At 35.2% G+C, this 20,453-nt stretch overlaps 1 protein-coding gene across 1 annotated transcript; it reads right to left on the bottom strand.

Annotated features, from left to right (window-relative positions):
* Positions 1-3,145: 3,145 nt before the first annotated feature.
* On the bottom strand, positions 3,146-11,813 carry zgc:153372 (uncharacterized protein LOC767695 homolog). The gene is made up of 10 exons (XM_053507040.1): positions 11,761-11,813; positions 11,276-11,403; positions 10,535-10,685; positions 9,000-9,136; positions 8,120-8,189; positions 7,936-8,017; positions 6,554-6,685; positions 6,139-6,281; positions 5,134-5,256; positions 3,146-3,802 (listed from the first exon to the last, which is right to left on the bottom strand). Exons 1-10 carry the CDS (start codon positions 11,788-11,790, stop codon positions 3,707-3,709), a joined length of 1,092 nt encoding a protein of 363 aa, XP_053363015.1. The 5' UTR covers positions 11,791-11,813; the 3' UTR covers positions 3,146-3,706.
* Positions 11,814-20,453: the final 8,640 nt, after the last annotated feature.

Here is a 20,453-nt window from a genome sequence, read left to right as displayed (position 1 = left end):
GCTTGCTCATCAGAGACATTTCATTCATCATTCATTCATTTCATTATTATCTAGACACATTTTTCTCACACATACACACTTCCAAATATTTTCTTTTTTTTTTCTAAAAAAAAAAAATCTTTAATTTTTTTTTTTTTTTTTTTTGTGAAGCTGCTTTGGGACAATGACCATTGTTAAAAGCGCTATATAAATAAAATTGAATTGAAATTGAATTGAATAAACTACTAAATAGTACGCTTTAACATATACTAAATCCCCAGGTAAATCACACTATGCACACTAAACTACTAAATAGTACACTTACAGATACTAAATCCCCAGGTAAATCCCACTATGCACACTAAACTACTAAATAGTACACTCTAACAGATACTAAATCCCCAAGTAAATCCGATTATGCACACTAAACTACTAAATTGTACACTAACAGATACTAAATCCCCAGGTAAATCCCACTATGCAAACTAAACTATTAAATAGTACACTCTAACAGATACTAAATCCCCAGTTAAATCCCACTATGCACACTAAACTACTAAATAGTACACTAGCAGATACTAAATCCCCAGGTAAATCCCACTATGCACACTAAACTACTAAATAGTACACAAACAGATACTAAATCCCCAGGTAAATCCCACTATGCACCCTAAACTACTAAATAGTAGCTCTAACCGATAATAAATCCCCAGGTAAATCCGATTATGCACACTAAACTACTAAATAGTACACAAACAGATACTAAATCCCCAGGTAAATCCCACTATGCACACTAAACTACTAAATAGTAGCTCTAACCAATACTAAATCCCCAGGTAAATCCCACTATGCACACTAAACTACTAAATAGTACACTAACAGATACTAAATCCCCAGGTAAATCCCACTATGCACACTAAACTACTAAATAGTACACTCTAACAGATACTAAATCCCCAGTAAATCCCACTATGCACACAACTCTCTCTCTCTCTCTCTCATATATATATATATATGCAAGACTGCATAATGAAACTCTAAGTAAAGTTCTATCAGCCCCCTTATTCATACATAAGGATGAAGAGAGTATGCCCCGCCCACTTTAATTCACAGTTATGTCATGCTTGGCTGCTACAGACTGACGGATGGACGGTTGATATTTGCAAGCAACAGAGCTAAATCTTACTTTAATAAAATACATGGAAAAAAAGAATAGATTTCCAGACATTTAGAAGTACGCATCGGTACCTGTTATTGTCTTGCTCTAAAAATAGACATGATCTTCCTGACAAAATCCAGCAGTGAGTTGACAACCTCGAGTTTAAAATCCACAGAAAGCGTGTCGTTTCACGACGCTGTAACCCAATGCAGGGACGAGCACGGAAAACCCGTGTACTGTTGACTCTCATATACTCATGGCCTTTGTTTTTTTCCCCCTTTTTTTTTCATTTTTCTTTTCTTCCACTGATGTTACCGTTCTATTCCCGGTGTCTCCTGACGCTACATGCTTTCCAGCCCTGCGTATTGACAGTGCATTAAGTGGCTGAAAGTAATGGGATGCGATTTGGCCCAATTCCAGGACGAGGCACTTTGAGCGCGAGGTGAAACGAGGACAATGCGAGTCATTCCTCAGAGCTCTGTTTACATTCACGCCACACCTGCTTCCTCAACTGAGCTGGGGATATCACACATATATATGCACGTACACACATGGACACACACACAGGCACAGAGATATGTCTGTCTGAATATCCTGGTGAGGACGTTTTTATTTTATTGTGTTCTTTGTGGGGACTCTGGGAGGGGAGCGGTGTGTGTGTGTGTGTGTGTGTGTGTGTGTGGCGGGGGGCGGGGGGTGTTTACAGGACATTTGGTGCTCACCAAGATATAAAAACCTGCCCACACACACACACACACACACACACACACAAAGCCCACTCCCTCTCCAGGCCCATAGGACAGGGCAGTGATGTTTTTTTTTCTCATTTCTGCAAGCAAGGCAGTCTTTTGTAAGGATCATATAAGACCCTATTTAAACCCAACCATAAAGCTCCGAGGAGAAAATAAATAACATGCTGAACTTATATGATCCGCTCGGCAGATAAGTAGAATTTGTAATTTTCCATCGCAAATGTGCCTAAGCCATGCCTCAGTGCATAATGTCTAAGACATCAGTGCTGCACACACACACATACACACTGAAGCACTCTCAAATGTGCCATCCATCCATTATTAAGTGTTTATTATATTTTTATTAATATTCCCTTATTAGCTCATGTCTCATGGCTTTGTAGCTGAATGCATCACAGTTATATAAAAGCATTTTTATCAAAAAGTTAAACACTAGTGTCATTTGATCAAGTAAACTCAATGCAATGAATGAAATGAGAATTTTTCTATAGAAAACGACTACACGCCTTATTACCAAGTGTAATGGTATAAAGATCCTCAGAAAATCCCATCGAAGAAATGTTCAGGTTTCACCAACGAAACTTTAGTGCCATCTAGAGATATTTACCGTATTGCATTTGTGCATGAACAAAAAAAAAAAAAGTCACTAAGATAACTTGCGACTTACTTGTGACTTGGGATAACTTGGACTTACCCCATCCACCCTTTCTCTCTATATTTTCCCCACCATACCCCACCTGCCACCATGTGACTTAATAGGGATGGGAATCACCAAGGAACTCCCAACACAATATTATCAATATTATCTTTATTATCTTTATACATATTATTTGTATTGCGATAGCACGATTTTATAAATATTCAGATTCAATTATTGTTTTTTTGTTTGGTTGTTTTCTTCTAATTTTGTTACAATGCTGAACAAATTTGCTCCTGCTAATCAGCATGCAGTGCACCACCTTTAGGATCTTACAGAAACTGCAACATTTTACCATCTTAAATGCAAACATATATGAAATTAAAAAATATATTTTAAAAGATTAGTTTTGGCGTCAGGACAGTAATACATGAATTTCCAGACAAAAGAATCGCATTAAATATCTGAATCTATTTTTTTCTTAATCTCTATGAACTTATACCCTTTATCCTCATGCAACTTAACCCAAACCCCCTTTCCCAATGTGCTTACCATACTACCCCCCACTCAGTAAAAAAAAAAAATCCAAAATCTCCATTTCTTCTACAGTACCCCTTTCCTCATGCAAGTTACCCCATACCCCATTTTCAATGTTACCTATACCATACCCTTCCCCCATGTGATTTACCCCATACAGTGATTTTCCCCATGTGATTTACCTGATCCCATTTTTCTTTATGTGACTCACTCAATATGCCACTTATGACCTTACCCCGTGTGATTTACCTCATGCCCTTTCCTTCTTGTGATTTACACCATACCCTCTTTCCTCCATGTGATTTTTTCCCATACCCCCTTTCCTTCTTGTGGTCTACTCATGTGATTTACCCCATACACTGATTTTCCCCACAGAACCTACCCCATATCCCCATTTCCTCCATGTGGCTTATTCCACACCTATTACTGCATTTTTCACCCTTTCCCACATGACTTAGCCCATATGCCCTTCCTCCATACAGTATAACTTATCCCATTTCCCTAAACATACAAAAACCACCTGCAATCAAACATCACTAAAAAGAGAACATGCAAAGGGTCTCCGTGGTTGAATCCTTTGTGTTTGTGTTCGATGTAGAGGTTTTGATCCCACTGGGGAGAAACATGATGCATTTTCCCTCACTACCCACAGCTTCCAGCCACGATGCCCGTCTTAGAGCACTGTTTCACACACAATCCCAGCCTGTCCGCCAGAATGAACGGGCTCAGGTGGCAGTACTGAAAAGTATGGAAAGTTATGTTGTATAATACTGCTCTCCAGTATTAAAGCTGATTTGCACGATAGCAGTCAGTAAGTATGTTTTACTAAGGACCAAGTGGGAATGAGAATGAGGCCGAGTCAGCCTCACCGGTTTTAATGAATCAGTCTGGGAGCACGATGATAGACAATGGCTGTCCTGTAAAGCTGGTCTGATGGTTGATAATCCTAATTTGGGAAAATCCTCAACAAAATAGAGCTCACAGTCCAATACAGTGGAAAACAGCTCTGAGACAAAGTGATGTCCAGGATTCCCCTCGCGATTTAAAGGCACACGGACCACACTGTTACATTTGACATGTGTGAGATTTTTTCCTTAGACGCAGTTAGGATTTTTGTCCACATGATGGCAGTGTGGGAAAGGGGACAGATTTAGTCAAATGGATTGGTATGCTTTACATTGTATATTCGTGTCAAAGGTGTACAGGACTTTGTCAGACTTAAGAACAAATTCGACGTATGAATATGCTCCCATAACAGAACTCATTTATAAGTCGAAGACTACCTGTATATCAAAAATTTTAGGTAATTTTGTATTCTTGTTATTATTTATAGGTGTGTCATTTCAATCTATTTTATCTGATTATTTTATTAATAGGAAAAGATTAGCAGTCAAAATGTGTAACCTAGTGCACACAATTTACTACAGTATTTTTTTGTTATAATATTGAATTCTATTGATTTATTAAAGTAAAATAAAGTATAAACATTAGGTTATGTAATGTACTAAAACGCTAAATTTAAGAAACAGCTTTGGATCATGACAAAACATTTTATTGTTCAGTTTTTTTTATTTGTTAAGTTAGTTTGTTCAGTTATAAGATTTTGAGTTTAGAGACTTAGAATTTGCTATTTTTTGCTATTTTTTGCTATTTTTTTATTTAAAAAAACATTTATTTAAAAACTAATTAAAAAAAATTTAATCAAAACATTGATTAATTGTTAAAAAGTATTTTTTTTTACAAAAATCTAAATATTTAAATTGACAAAACTTACTGCTTTTTATAGCAGTTATATGTAACATTAACCTAGAAAACCTTATTTACAGTTGACTGTTTTACGAGTTGCTTTTATGATATTAACTACTCAGTCGAATGTTTGAACAAATTTCACCTGAGAAAATATGTAAAACCAGGCTCTACTTCATTTCTTAAAATTCTCTACAAAATGGTCTCCTTCCTAATAACTAAACTAAAAGCGTTTAAAATAAGGGCAACGTTTTAGGGATATGTTGACCTTGTCCACCCAAGGTAATAAAATATGCAGATGACAGATAAGCTGTTTGTTTTACCTGCTGAGCAGAGCTGAGGCTAGGATCGGGCTTGTCTGTCATCTGGACGATGAAGTCTGGTGAGTAACGTGTGTACTGGAGAATAGCTGCCAACTCTGCATCTACCTCTACAGACTCGTTTACCTGCAGGAAAACACAAACAGCAGCACATCAGTGAAGCTGAACATGAGGGCAGGAGCAGTGTCTGTCTGATTAATTCATTATACAGCTCTACAATCTATATATAACATTAAATCCTTTATTATTCTCAATTATGATTAGTCTAAATGTGCTGGTTAATTCTCTATCATGGTAGCTCTGACAGTATGCTTTAATATTTTATTATATTAATTGACCGTTATATGATATTATGGATTTGTACTGTATATATGTAAAAAAAAAAAAAAAAAAAAAAATGTTAGCCACTCCAAAAGGTTTAACTTAAAATTTTCAAACAGCAGACTTTAAAAATGTCTTTAGGACGTGGGGGGAAAAAAGAAAAAAGATGATGAGTGAAAAGTTTATATGTGCTATAAAATAAGAAAAAACAGGAACTAACTAATTTCCTGGATCTTCCACAAATTGAACCCAGATACAAAACCGTCAAATAGAAAATGGTCAAATTTGTTTCTCTTACAAATACTTTGTGAACATTTAACCATAACACCATCCACCAATACGCTTACTTCCCTCCATATAATATTCCTGTTTTCATAGATGCACAGAAACATATACATAATATACTTTTTTTTTTGCAGTGTACTTTCATTTTGCATTCTTAAATGAGGAATTTTCACAATGATATGCCACAGGGATGAATTCTAGGTCCTATTATGATTCCTTATATATGCAGTTCTTGTGAAATTGTTCATAAATGTAGCTTTTATATTTACAACATAGTCTTTGAAATACATAGCAATGAAATATGAATACATAAATATATGCACTAAGGCCAAGAACCTTGGTACTATCATTAAACATGAAAAATTAATCCAGTTAATGTACACCTATATGAGCATAAATTACCTTAAAGGAGGTTGAGGCATCAAGCTCAAAATACTCTGCACAGTCAGGAACTGTCCCCTTATACGTGACCAGTGATTTGGTTTGAATAGCATGTTGGGGCAATTTAAAGGCACGGTAGGTCCCTGAGGCATATTTAATATCACCTAGGATTAAAAAAAAAAAAAGGTGTGCTCAGGTTTGAAAGCAAGAAAAGTAAAAATGTTTTATTATTAATGTTTAAATGAAGATATGACATCTTGTACAAAAAATCAATGCTGGAAGCATTAGCATTTTTTTAAACCAAAACAAAAATTTCAAAACAAGCATAAGGAAGAGTGTATAGTTTTAATATCTGTAGTATAGCATTAAAATGCTTGAAATGTCTAGTCATTCTATGTAATTCGCAAAAACTACAAGACCAATCAAACAGATCGACCTGCTTTCACTCGGAGCTCTGGACTGTGCGCATCAATACGACTAGCGGCGACCAGACGAGGCGTGCTAAAGCCAAGTTCCTTCATGATGGAGATGAAATCATGCCAGTAGAGGGCGCCACCCATTCCTTCACCTGCCACAGAAATGTATTCAGTGTACACTCACGTCAACGTTTTTAAGAAGCTGCTTTAAGAACAAGAAAAAGTAATGTGATGAAAAGAATGCAAAGGTGGAATATTTCCAGTAACCTGTGTGATCTTCTGGAAAAATTATACGGGAGATTTTATGAAAAGTTCTGAGTGATAAAATAAAAATAATAAACTGTATATTATGTGTATTGATGAGATGAAAAATGTGTGAGGTAGGCTTAATATACTTGCATAAATCCAGAATATTTATAAACATCTCAATGTGTTATACACTACCGTTCAAAAGTTTGGGGTCACTTTCTAACTCCATGATGGTTCCTGATTTTGATTTCTTTCTACATTGTAAAGGAATGCTGAAGGCGTCTAAAAAATGCATTAATCTCCTCTGAACAGTTAAAGACTTCATAACGCCTCTAATCTGAGGTGCTGTTAATTGGCCATTTTCCAGGCTGATAACTCTAAACTTTGGAACGGTAGTGTATATACAAATTGCTTTCCACTTGTGCATAAACTTTATTTTTTGTGAATAATCTTTTTTATAACCCTTTGCAAATGCTTTATAAAGGTCTTCACACCTGCTGATTTTTATTGTGCTTTTACACAAAAACACATAAATTTTAAAGAGGGCGTACTAACTTTTGCACATTGCATTTCATTACATTATTAGGGCACAAGTGACAATAAATTTGACAAAAAATGTAATATATATTGGTCACACAGAGCATTAAATATTTAAGAATAGTTTAAACTAGAGTTAGTACTCGACATTGACAGGAAAAGAGTTTGTAGAAAGAGTTAAAAGTTTAAACGCTTTGATTTTAGCACATACAGTAACACTGCACTCTTAGTTCGAGTATTTTACACACCCTCACCTTTCTCAGCAGTGCTTGACATCACTGCTTGTTATTTTAAACTGCTTGGTTTATTAAACTTCCCGCATGAAGAACAAACATACATTGATCTGATTATTCATCTTTTTAGAAACAAACTTAAAAATGCAAAGATCAGGGACGTGACCTCACACTTTTTCATTATTTAAAAAAGTTAATTTATTCTATAAAGGCAACAAGGCATTAAAAGCCACCTTAACGTAGTACTGTAGATAGATCTTACAATTAGACACACTTTTAAACACTTTCCAAACAGGCTTAAGGTACGGTTACGGTATGAAGACAATGTGACATCAGGAAAAGCAAATCATTGATTTAATTGAAAGGAAAACATTAAATCCTACCCCAAAGCACAGGATCCTCTTTAAAAGACTCAGGGACTACCGCGCTCGCGTACATGTCACTGAAATAAAGTTCACCCCCAACCTACAGATTAAACACAAATCAAATACTGTAAATATCAGTTATAAAACAAACTTGGGAGTAAACAAAAAAGAGGAGATTTGAAGAGGAAATGCTTTACTGTACCTTGAGTACTTTATAAGCTTCACTTAGAACAGCCCTCTTGTCTGGACAGAGACAAATCACACAGTTTGATCTGCACAGAGGAGATGTGTTTACATTTAAATAAGGAAACAATTCAGATCAATTCAATTATAAATAAAACAAATCAGGTCAATTCTAAATAAAAAGAAATAAAGAAATCAAATCAATTTTCTTATCGATGAAAAATAATAAATAGATTCGATTTATTCAGTTATAAATTGGAACACAGGTCTGATCAGTTCCATTATAATTCCAGACACAGGTCTGACCAATACAGTTATAAACATCTAATTAATTCTGATATAAATAAAGAAAACATTTATGAATGATCATAAGTATGATAAAAGCATTACTTGCTTAAAAAAATAAATAAATAACAGGTCTCATGTATAACTTAAGTTATACATTTACATACAGATGTATTCAGTTCAATAAAAAATAAAACAAGCCTGTAATCAGGTAACACGTCTGATCACATTAGTTATAATTCTCGACAGAGTTCCGCTGAATTATGTTACAAAAGAGAAAAAAAAAAAGGTCTGATCAATTCAGAGTATCTGAAGTATCTCTGTTCAATTAAAATTCTAGACAGGTCAAATCAATTTGGTCCAATAACTTCAAATTATTGAAGTAATTCTGAAAAATGTCTGATCAGTTAGGTTATAAACCAAAACAGTTCTGATCAATGTACTATAATAATAATAATAATAACGGTATTTATTTATTGAGCTTTATGAAGAATAAATTAAAATGCAGAACAGCACAGTATCTTCTCTCCAGTCCCATTCCAAACACTCCTGAAGCTCTGAACAGAACATCTACAGTATATCTAATGTTACTGAACATGAATCAGGTTCCATACATGACTACATCCTGAGAGTTGTCCTGTATCCCTGCATCACTGAGCCTCTCCATGTACCCATGAACAAACTCAGTGTTTGGCTTGACGTAGCCAAACTGCTCCTGGTGGAAGCTCACATATTTCCTTGACGCTTGTATCTAAAAACAAACAGAGAGAGAATGTGTTCATTTATCGATTCACCCATATACCCACCAAAACAGAACACTGGGGTTATCACGAGGACGTTACTGAAAGATGGCAAGACATTAAAGATGCCCACTGTGGGTCAGAAGCTTTATTTATAAATGCTCATTTTCATTTTTTTTTAAATGTATTTTGGGAATTTTGGGAAATGGCGAATACTGTACAAAGCTCACTGTGTTGGAAATTCTCATGATGTTATTTTACTGTCTATTTTTTACTCTCGAAAGTGAGAGCGTTTGTTCTCTCTTTTTTATTTTTTTTTATTTTTTACACTCTGGGAACTGAGGATGCTTATAATGTTTCAATTCTTTCTTTGTTTGTTTTTCTTTCTTTCCCTTGCACGGAAAGTAAGAGTGCTTATGCTGTTTTTCTTTCTTTCTTCAGTTTTTTGATTTTGTCTTTCTTTTTTTGTAATCTGGGAAGTGAGCATGCTTGCACTTTCTTTCTTTCTTTCTTTCTTTCTTTCTTTCTTTTTTTCTTTCGTTCGTTCTTTCCTTCCTTGCTATTTTCTTTCTTCTACATTTTCTTCTTTCTGTCAGGGTTAACCCCTAGAGGGCGCCTAGCACACAAAGACTCTATTGTAGTTTAGTTAAGGTGGGAACTACATGTCCCAGGATGCACCTCGGTCAGGTGTTGGGAGCTCTCACCTGAACCGGGGGGACTCATTAGTTGATTTACTATAAATAGCCTGTTTATGTTGAGCTTCTTGTTTAGCATTTGTTATTGTTAAATTATAGTAGTTTGTTGTTGTGGTTATATTAAAGTTTTCTTTGTGCTCAAGTGCAAGAGTTTTTTGTTTCAGTTTTGCTTTAATATACCATCATTAAAAGAACATTTTATCCGTCATCTCTGCCTTTGCATTTAGGCCACGCAAACACAAGTCCACCGTATGTGACACTTTCTTTCTTTCTTTCTTTCTTTTTTGATTTTCTGTCTTTTTTTAACTATGGGAACTGAGAATGCTTATAATGCTTTCTTTCTTTTCTTGCACTCTGGGAAGTGAGAGTGTCTGTACTTTCTTTCTTTCTTTTCCTTTTTTTGGTTTGTTAGTTCTTTCTTGTTTTCTTTCTTTTGTCTTTTGCACTCTGGGAAGCGAGAGTTTGTACATTTTTTCTTTCTTTTCCTTTGTTCCTTCCTTCCTTTCTTCATGAATTCCATTTAAAGGTAATATCTTTACAAATCTGGAAATTAATCATAGTAAAAAAAAAACATTGATTCATAACTTTGATAAATTGTTGATGTGATGTGTGATGGATAAATCGCTTCTCTGTGTTATATAAATCCCACTAATCACCTCTATTACTCATAATAACAACATTCTCAAGATGCTTCATGTGTCATGTGTACAGTACCAGATCTTCAGTCATGTCAATGCCAGTAACACGTCCATCTTCTCCCACCAGGTTGCTGAGCACGTAACAGTCCCGACCAGATCCGCTGCCCAAATCCAGAACCGAACATCCTTTCAGCTTCTCTGGAGCCACCAGACCGCAGCCAAAGAACCTACAACAGAGATTCATCATCAGCCTTCAGAACAGATGCTGAAGTGGCTGTAACTTGTTTTGGAGACTTTAAACTAAAACTCAAATCATTGCTTTATTTATATATTAAAAAAAAAATCTAGGTCCATTACAAATGCATAAAGAGAAATAAGAGCTTTAGAATGTGCTGTTATAGCTAATCAATTAATAGTGATATATCAGCCTCTAGTTGATGTGTAATATGTACTTATCGCTTCCCATCAGTTATAAAGCAGCTGAACGGCAGATTAACTGCAAAGTTTAATTAAAAGAATAAATAAGAAATAATATCATCAGTACCAGAGCTCATATGCAGCTCAGTTATTTATGCAAATAGATAAAAAAGCCCGAAACACATTTTTTTCCAAGCCAAGATGACAAAAAAGTAACCCGACACCCAGATAGTGATGGTGACAGCAAGTTTTGTGAACCGTTGCACCCCTAGTAATCAACTTCAGAGTAATAACTGTGACACCGCTTCAACACATGAGCATTTTCTTACATCACAGCCCTAAGCCTGTAAAAGGCAAATCTTTACCTTATGAAAGGAAATAGAATATAGATGTTTCACACCTTCTGCAGACCTCAGGATGGACCTGTTCAAGGGCATGCTGTACGCTCTTAGACAACGGCCGGGATGAAGCAGAACATGCAGCACTCGTCTGCAAAGCGTCTGATGACTCCAGAGAGCTGTAATAACTCTATAGAGACACAAACCACCTCTGTGACACAAAGCACAAAGTCGTCCATCTGCAATTAAAACTGTGGGGTTTTAAAAAAAAACTAAAGGAAAGGAAACTTAAAGAAGGAAGGAACAAAATAAGTATCTGAAAAAAAAATAAAAAGGAAAGAAAGAAAGAAAGAAAGAAAGAGAAAATACAAGCACTCCCGGTTTCCAAAGTGCAAAATAAAAAATAATGAATAAAAGTTGTGAAAACAAGAAAGAAAAAAAGGAAAGAAAGAGACTGAACAAAGAAACATAAACTAACTAGATAAAGATCAAGAATACATAAAGAAGAATGATATGAATCCCTCAGGCTGAGGCAGAACGAACTCACCTTCACACTCTCATGTCGCAGAGTCGCCATGTTCGTTCCAGAAACAGCTGTGGAAGTACATGAAATATTAACACTACATTAACACTACATTAGCATTGCATTAACATCACATTACATTTAATACACTTACTGTACATTAACACTAAATTAACATTACAGTAGCACTGCATTACTGTACATTAAAACTACATTAATATTACCTTAACGTTACAATAGCATTGCATTAAAACCATATTAAAACTCAAAGGGAAGGTACATTAACACTACAAAAACATTACATTAAAACTATGTTAGCATTACCTTAACACTGCGTTAAAACTAAATTAACACTACATCTAATTTCCACTACATTAACATTGAATTAATAGTACATTACTAGTGCATTTACACTCCATTAGCATCATATTAACATTGCATTAACATTACAATAACACTGCATTTACATTACCTTAACATTGCACTAAAACTACGTTAACATTACATTAATATTTAATTAACACTACATTCACACTATATTTACATAACATTTACATACAATTACCACTACATGAACATAACATTAATACTACATGAACACTATATAACATTACAGTGAAACTACATTAACATTACATTAACACTACATAAACATTACTTTAATACAGTAATACTACATAAACACTACATTAACACCACATGAACATACCATTAATACTACATTAAGATTACATTAACATTACACTATCACTACATAAACATTACAGTGAAACTACACTAACACTACACTAATACTACATAAACATTACATTAATACTACTGTAAACTAACACTACACTAACACCACATATACACCAAATATATGAAGCCTCGCAGTTCCAACATGAATGAATAACTAGGCTTAAATTAACGTTATGTAAGAGTTCAAAGGTTTAAAGTGAATTTTAAATAACACATAAATGATTTATTTCCTTTTATAAATGAATGATTATACAGTCACAACCGCAGTTATTGTATCTGTTATACTACTGTAGTACACTTTAATAACTGTAATGTTAGATGTAGATTGATTAGAGAGTTAGAATTAACACATCACACAGAGACTTTCTGCACAAACACTAACTTGAATAAATAGATTAAACAGACCTTTTGTCGAGGAATAAAGACACGAAGAAGCAGATATTTCTCTCTTCTCTTGTTGAGTTTGTTAAGCTTAATATTGTTGGTGGTGGTGGTGGTGTGAGCAGTGTGTGGCAGGGCTGTAACACTACTATATATAAATAAATGTTATACAATGATTTACTGAGGATCAACTTTGTCCTATATTTCACTTTTAGAATCCTGCAATACCTTCGTTGAACACATGATGGCGCCATGTTACCAATAAACCACAGTGGCTGTACCACTCTATCTAAAGCACAAGGGGGTGAAGGGGGTGTATCAGTTGCTTATTTTCGCCACACTCACAAACAAAGTAGGAATATAAACAAATTATTCATTTAAAAATTATAAATAAAATATTTTTTTATATTATTAATGTAATTTCCGTGACCGTCCCATGATTTACTGAGGATCAACTTTGTCCAATATTTTACTTTTACAATCCTGCAATACCTTCGTTGAACACATGATGGCGCCATGTTACCAATAAACCACAGCCGAGGGATTAAAAGAAATAAAAATGCCTCATAACGGTTTACACAGTGTAATAAATAAATAAACATTATATATATATATATATATATATATATATATATATATATATATATATATATTAATATTATTATTTAATTTTTTTTACAAATAAAATTAAAATAAATATAAATAAGTATAATAATGATGGTGATGTCTAAGGCATTGCTCCAACATCATCCATGACTTAGTGTGAAGGTGTTGATTTTTGTAAAAAAAATGTATTCAAAAACAAACAATTGTGTCCGTAACAAAACAATATTTACCCCTTTATCCTGTATATACATAGTCGTAGGGGGCCCGGGGGCTCTCCCATTAGACTTAAGGCATGAGATGCTGGTTAGAATGCCAATCCATTGCAGGGCAAACACATACACATACACATACACATACATATACACATACACTCACACACTACAGGCAATTTGGGAGCGCCAATTGCACATCTTTGGACTGTGGGAGGAAACCGGAGTACCTGGAGGAAACCCACCAAGCACAAGGAGAGCATGTAAAGTACACGCACACAGACTCCCGAGGTGGGAATCGAAAACAGACCCTGGAGGTGCAAAGTGACGTTGCTAACCACCACAGCACCGTGCCATCTCATGGGTGTGCTGTTATAGAAAAATTATTAAGGACAAAATTACTTGTGTCCTGCGGCTCAATGTGATTTAGTGCACCTACTTTAGTGCACCAGTGCATTTGATTTTTAACTAATATATTAATGTTTATAGTTATATTCAATGTTATTGTCATTAAACATCATACAGGCAGTTTACATGTAAACAGCTTTATCTCAGTCTGTTATCACAAAAAAATTCACCAACTCATAGAAACAAACATACAGAACATGTTAACAGCACATCACCCTCAGCATTTTGTTTCTTTAGTCAGTAACAAGGCTGTTAGATCATGTAAAGTGTCTATTATCCAATGCCTCATGTACAGTACATTACTATGGAAATGGTAATAGATTCAAGATATGAGATTCAAAGGGTGCTTTACTAAAATGTCAAATATGTACAGTCGTATTGCAAAAGCTTAAAGATTAATTAATAGCATATGGCCAGCCAGAATTGAAAATTCAACAATGCCTTGGTCTAGATTATGCATTTACAAGTCTGGGCACAAGTTTAGATTTATTTTCTTCTTTCTAGAACTGGTTTAAAAAAAAAACTATCAGACAACACAAATTGCATAAGGTAATTAAGTACTAAACCAACATCAGTCAGTTGTTATTTTTGGACATGACGATCAGCTGTTCTGGAACAGTTCGTGCAAGAACAGTATTGTGTCAAGTGCATTTACAAAAACTCATCAAGCTCCATGATGATAATATCTCTCATGAAGACCTTCCCAGTCCAAAACGTACCTCTGCTGCAGAGGAGAAGTTTACAGAACGTAAGTAGCAGACACATCTCAATATCAACTGTTTAAAGGAGATTATTAATACATTCAGCCTTGTTTTTTTTTATATAAATTAAAATAAATGTAAAAAAATGTATTTATAACAGTACTAACAATTTAAAGTAGTTTTATTTAAGTGTGCAGTATTTGGTCAAACCTGTAGTCTACAGTAGGATAGTCCTGGCAGTCCAGGTACAGTACAGTAGCTTTGCGACTATATTTGGGAATTTTCTAATTTATCTGAGTGTGCAAACATTAAACGAGAAATCTGTAAGTCAGACTACTGGAGTCCAAATAAGACTGAGAAACACAATAATGTTAGTAGGAGAATGTCTTGGCAGACTGTTGAATGAGCAACAGGCCTGATTCATGCTGATGAATGGAGACATTTGTGCATGCGTGTGTTTTGTTGGAAAACTTTTCCCAGAGTTCTGCTTGACATTTCTTCATCCACTCAGCTATGACCTCCCTCATGTCCTTAGTGTCCTGGGTCACTGTCAAAACAATGAGCTGCTCACATCCTTAAAGATGGGCCGAGGATGACTCACCTCCCTGTAGGTAAAAGTGCAGCTGTACGAGTTAGAAAGACCTTTTCAATTTAATCTAAGTGATTTTCTGATTTACACACTTCATTAGATTTTTTATTCTCTTCTTATATATACATATATATATATATATATATATATATATATATATATATATATATATATATACACATTTTTTTTTAAACTAACTGTATGGATATACACACACACACACACACACACACACACACACACAAGTAATATAATAAATTACTATAATATAACCAATAAAAGATTTGAACATGGAAAAATAGAAATGATTTTACAATCATACAGGATTATTAAAATATGTATTTATCCCTTCCACATATTAATAATGCTGCATATAATACGGCCAATACATTAGTAGTCTAGCGAGACAGTTCATTTATAATTTACACTTTCTGCTAGTACACACCCAGTGTACACCCAGCGTACAAGCACAGCCATGGTCAATGTTTTTTAGGACATCTCTTAACGCTATTTAAAGGAAAGTCCTTCCCCCAAATGACTTGTCTATGCTACATTCCATCAAATATACTCACCAACTGAACAATGTGTGCTTTTACTGTCAGGGTAAAATAACTTTAAGCCTTCGTCTTAATCTTGAGGAATGTGCTTTAGTGAATTTTAGGGCTAGCTACAGTATGAGCTGGTGGAGTCATTTTTCTAAATAAAATTAGCCTCGTTCCATCAGCCTGGCTAGTTATTGATTAGCTTGGGTGCTAACTAACTGTTTTGTGTAAATCCCAGGCATTTTTTCTGTCAATGAACTAGAATAATTAGCTCAGGTTATATTGTACAATGTGCTGTACAGCAATTATTTGGGCATTTTAATTAGATATAAGAAAATACCTTGCTAGCTAACCTAGTGACATGCTACATTAACCAGAGTACTACTGATGACTTTTTTTGCCACAATATAGTTTAAAAAAACAAGGAATTAATTTTTACGTATTTCTTGGCATTTAATATTCATATATAAGGCATACAGTATAAGGCATGATAAAGCTGGTTTGGCTTTTTATTTGTCTGGTACATAATTAGCCTAAATGATGAGCCACCTGACTAGTTTAGGAAGACAGAAACATAAAGTAACAACATAAAGTAATAATAAATACAAGATAAATAAACAACTTTTTTTAGGTTTTCGGTTGCCCATGTTGTGTCTGGACGGTTCTGGACCCTTGGAATGTTAGATCCTTGGATGCTGGGGGTTTTGGGGTGGGGCCTCCGTGGTTTTGACTTGTTTGTCCGACGCATTCCAAGGATGCTCAGTCAATTTGGGATCTGGGGAATTCGGAAAGCAGGTCAACAACCTTCTGATACCTTTTTATATTGTGGCCAGCATTGACGTTTTCAGCAATTTGTGCTGCCATTTTTTTTTTTTTGTGGGATCAGAGTGGGTGGGTTGGCCTTTGGCTGTTGGTCAGATGTACAATAGGATAAAAAATTGCCCTGGTGGTGGGTAAATGCAGTGTGCATGTGTTTGTGTCTGTGTGTATCTCACTACCAGCGTCATTCCAACAGTAAAGCATTGTGAGAACATTATGTGTGTTGCTTTTCAGTCAAGGCAGTGGATTTACCCACAATTTTGCCTAAGAACAATAAAGAATAGCAGAAAAACATCCTCAGAGAGCAACTTCTCATAAGGCAAAAGTGATAATGGCTCGAGGAACAAAACATTAAAATGTTGGGTCCATGGCCAGGAAACTCCTTAGACCTTAATCCCATTTATGGTCAATCCTCAAGGTGCGGGTTGGCATAATAAATTATTGATTATGCAAGAATGTGCTGCCATTATTCAGGATGTGACCCAGAAGTTGACTGACTGCATGCCAGGGTTAATTAAACAAGTCATTAAAAAAATAATTACTTAATATAATTGTAATTTAACTCTTATACTTAAACTTCAGGATACCATAGTAACATTTATTGTATATACACTAATATGCTGATATGTTGTTATATACTGTATAGATATATTGAGTCTTTGCAGTGCCTTCGGCTAGAATTAGGTAAGAAAGTTGTTTGGTTCATTTGGTTTACTTTCTCCAAAGAATATGTATGTAGTTTTAATTAACATAATATACATGCAATTGTTTATTCGTGTTGTTCCTATTATGTTGAAATGTACTGAAGGGGAAGTTCACCCAAGGCCAGATACACACTTAACCCCCCACTGTATTAGGATATTGCATTAGCAAGCAAGCCAGCTACTGTAGCTCACTGGAGTTTATTTTTAATTTTTTCCCTTCTTCTTGAGGAACGTGTTGACACCATTTCTTGCTGGTTAAATGAATTTGGCATCGACATGTAGTTAAGACCTATTTCGAACATATTAAACCACCGCATTGAAGTCGCAAAGTATAATTGGATAAAATCTAATACAGTTAGTCAGGCGAGAACCAAGGCTTTGTCATCTGACTCAGTGGATCTTTGTGTGGGTTTTTTTTTTTTCTTCTTTTTACTAATCCACTCCAGGTCTGGCGACTTCAAAGGTGACATTTCAACTGGTATTTGGGTGTCTGTCTCTTCGGACAAAGCGAACGGTTGTCAAGATTCGAGAGCTTGACCTCGGCCACTAGCTCAGACCTAGTTGTTTAATTTCTGTTCTCTTTTTGTTTCTGTAATCAAAGAAAGCCAGAGGTTATTGTCAGTTCAAGCCTGACAAACACATACTGTAGGCAGGCAAGGGTTCACAGTCTGACCAAAGGTTACGAGAAGTTTAAGGAAAGCGTAATCATTGAAAGATCAAATAGAGTGGAATCTGAAGGAGGGGTGTGTGTGTGTGTGTGTGTGTGTGTGTGTGTGTGTGTGTGTGTGTGTGATACAAAAAGCCTTCTGCTCAGCAAACAAAACCGCACTGTTCAGCTCTCTCTCTCTCTCTCCCTATCACACACACACACACACACACACACACACACACACACACACACACACTGAGGTCTTATTTAACCTCCATTCTCCTTTGAACTCTGTAAAACTCCCTATTTAAAAGCGAGCAACAGCGACACATTCAAGGTCAGTTATTTCCCTTTCAGTGCAAGAACAATGCATGTTGGAAGCGTTTCAGCTCCTGTTGGCCTGACTTACTGTACATGCACATCCACAAACAGATGAAAAGATCATGGTGAGGAGGAAAGGAAAAAATAGAAAAAGCCTTCATCCATCCAAACTTTCTTCCTATCTCACATCTTCTCTTCTTTCTCCTTATACATCTGTATTCTCGCTGGAGCACATCTAACTTGATATATGCATGTCATTTGCAAAAGGCAGAACTGGGTCACGAGGTGCCTTTCATGGGGTTCAGGGTTTTAGATCAAACGAGGAATATGCATGATCTGGATTATGTAGGATCTTTTTTTATTATTATTATTATTAAAAATAGAAGAACAGAAAGAACAGGCATTTTTCTTTTTCTAATTCTTATGAAGGAGAAAATGTAAATGTGTTACTGTATATATGCACGCAAACTTGCTGGCCACTTTATTAGGAACAGATTTTATTTATTTATTTATTTGTGACTGAGTCAGATATAAAAAGATTTATGTTCAAATTCCATGGAACCAGTGTGAGTTGACCTCGTGGCATTGTGTATTATCATGCTGGAAGTCATTATGTGCCCGATTGTTAGTAGCCCTTAAAGCTCAGAGCATTTTAGCTGTAATTTGTTCTGCTGTTGTTGGTTTTTTTTTTTTCTTTTTTATAAACATATATCTATAGGGCTCAGGATTGTGCAGTATATCATGATGAATAGGCAATATGAAAAACTGAATTGACTCCCAAAACTTGATTTAAACAAAACATTAAAAAATGGTTTACATAGGCAAAGGAAAAGCACAAATAGACATCACATGTTTTTATGTTCATTTTCAGTTCTTTTTACAGTATGACCAAAAAAATGATAATTGTATGCTCATTCTGAGACTTCTACATTTTGCGGCATTATTCTCATATTCTGGTAGTGGAGGCTAAAGCCTCCCCGGTAACAAGGTTTCCACATATAATGTGGAATATAATGTGCTAATAATCTTACCTTTTTGTGAGAGATCTAAATCGAATCCAGATTTCTGTAATGTTGCTTTGTCATTATGTTTCTTGTTCAAAGCCTGATGTTAATACAACTGAATTAAATTGAACTGGACTTGATGTAAAGTTCTGACGTACAAGCTCTATACAGTAGTTAAGATTTAAGGTAGCCCTATAATAAGTAATTTTTGATAAATATTGCTCACTATGAGGTTTAACAGACCTAATCTAAAGAAGGTCGTTTAAGAAGAATGAGGAAAGGCAAAAAAAAGGAAATACGTGGAATACAGTAAAATATGTAGAATACAGTAAAACTAGGTTATGGTGAAAGATGATAAAGAAGTAGAAAATAAAAATGGCAGAGAATCTTCCTCTTAAGGTTATCGTGACTTTTAGGTCCGTGCCTTAGGGACAAGGCCATACTCCGCCTGAAACACAGCCAGACACCAAACTCGCACAAAGCACCAGAGCATCATAAATCATATGTATGATTTAAAATTTCCCTCTTAAGCACAAGGGTCATTAGCTGTCATCAGCCAAGCAGGACATACTTTATACTTATTGTTCCACATCAGCAGATTCGTGCTAACTGTGCAACTTTGTTCGATGTCACAAAAATGCATGCAAGCTCTCCTCCAATTATCAGGGGGAGGAGGATGTGTAAAAGAAGATCAGCGTGAGCATGAAGTGTGTCCTCTGTTCACATTACAGACAGCAGAACATGCTGCTTTAGCTCCACACTTATGACCGAGCATCGGGAATGGATCAGTGCCTAAATAATGTGTGTAAAGAGAAAAGCCATAGATAATATGACAGTATTTTGGGATATCTCATTGCTTAAAGCGGATGTAATTATTTAAATTTAATACTGCTTGCTGTCAGTAGTCCAAGTTACTATCATCTAGATATGATAACTTTATATTTCAAGTCTTTATATTTTAAGTTATAATTACAGTATATTTGACCTAATACATGCTTATTTCAAGATGTCCTATCAATATTTCGAGTTATTATACACCACCC

Source organism: Clarias gariepinus, chromosome 11, assembly GCF_024256425.1.
Source record: "Clarias gariepinus isolate MV-2021 ecotype Netherlands chromosome 11, CGAR_prim_01v2, whole genome shotgun sequence".
NCBI lineage: Eukaryota > Metazoa > Chordata > Actinopteri > Siluriformes > Clariidae > Clarias > Clarias gariepinus.
Note: the sequence above shows the minus strand (reverse complement) of the source record. Positions and strands in the feature narration are given on the sequence as shown.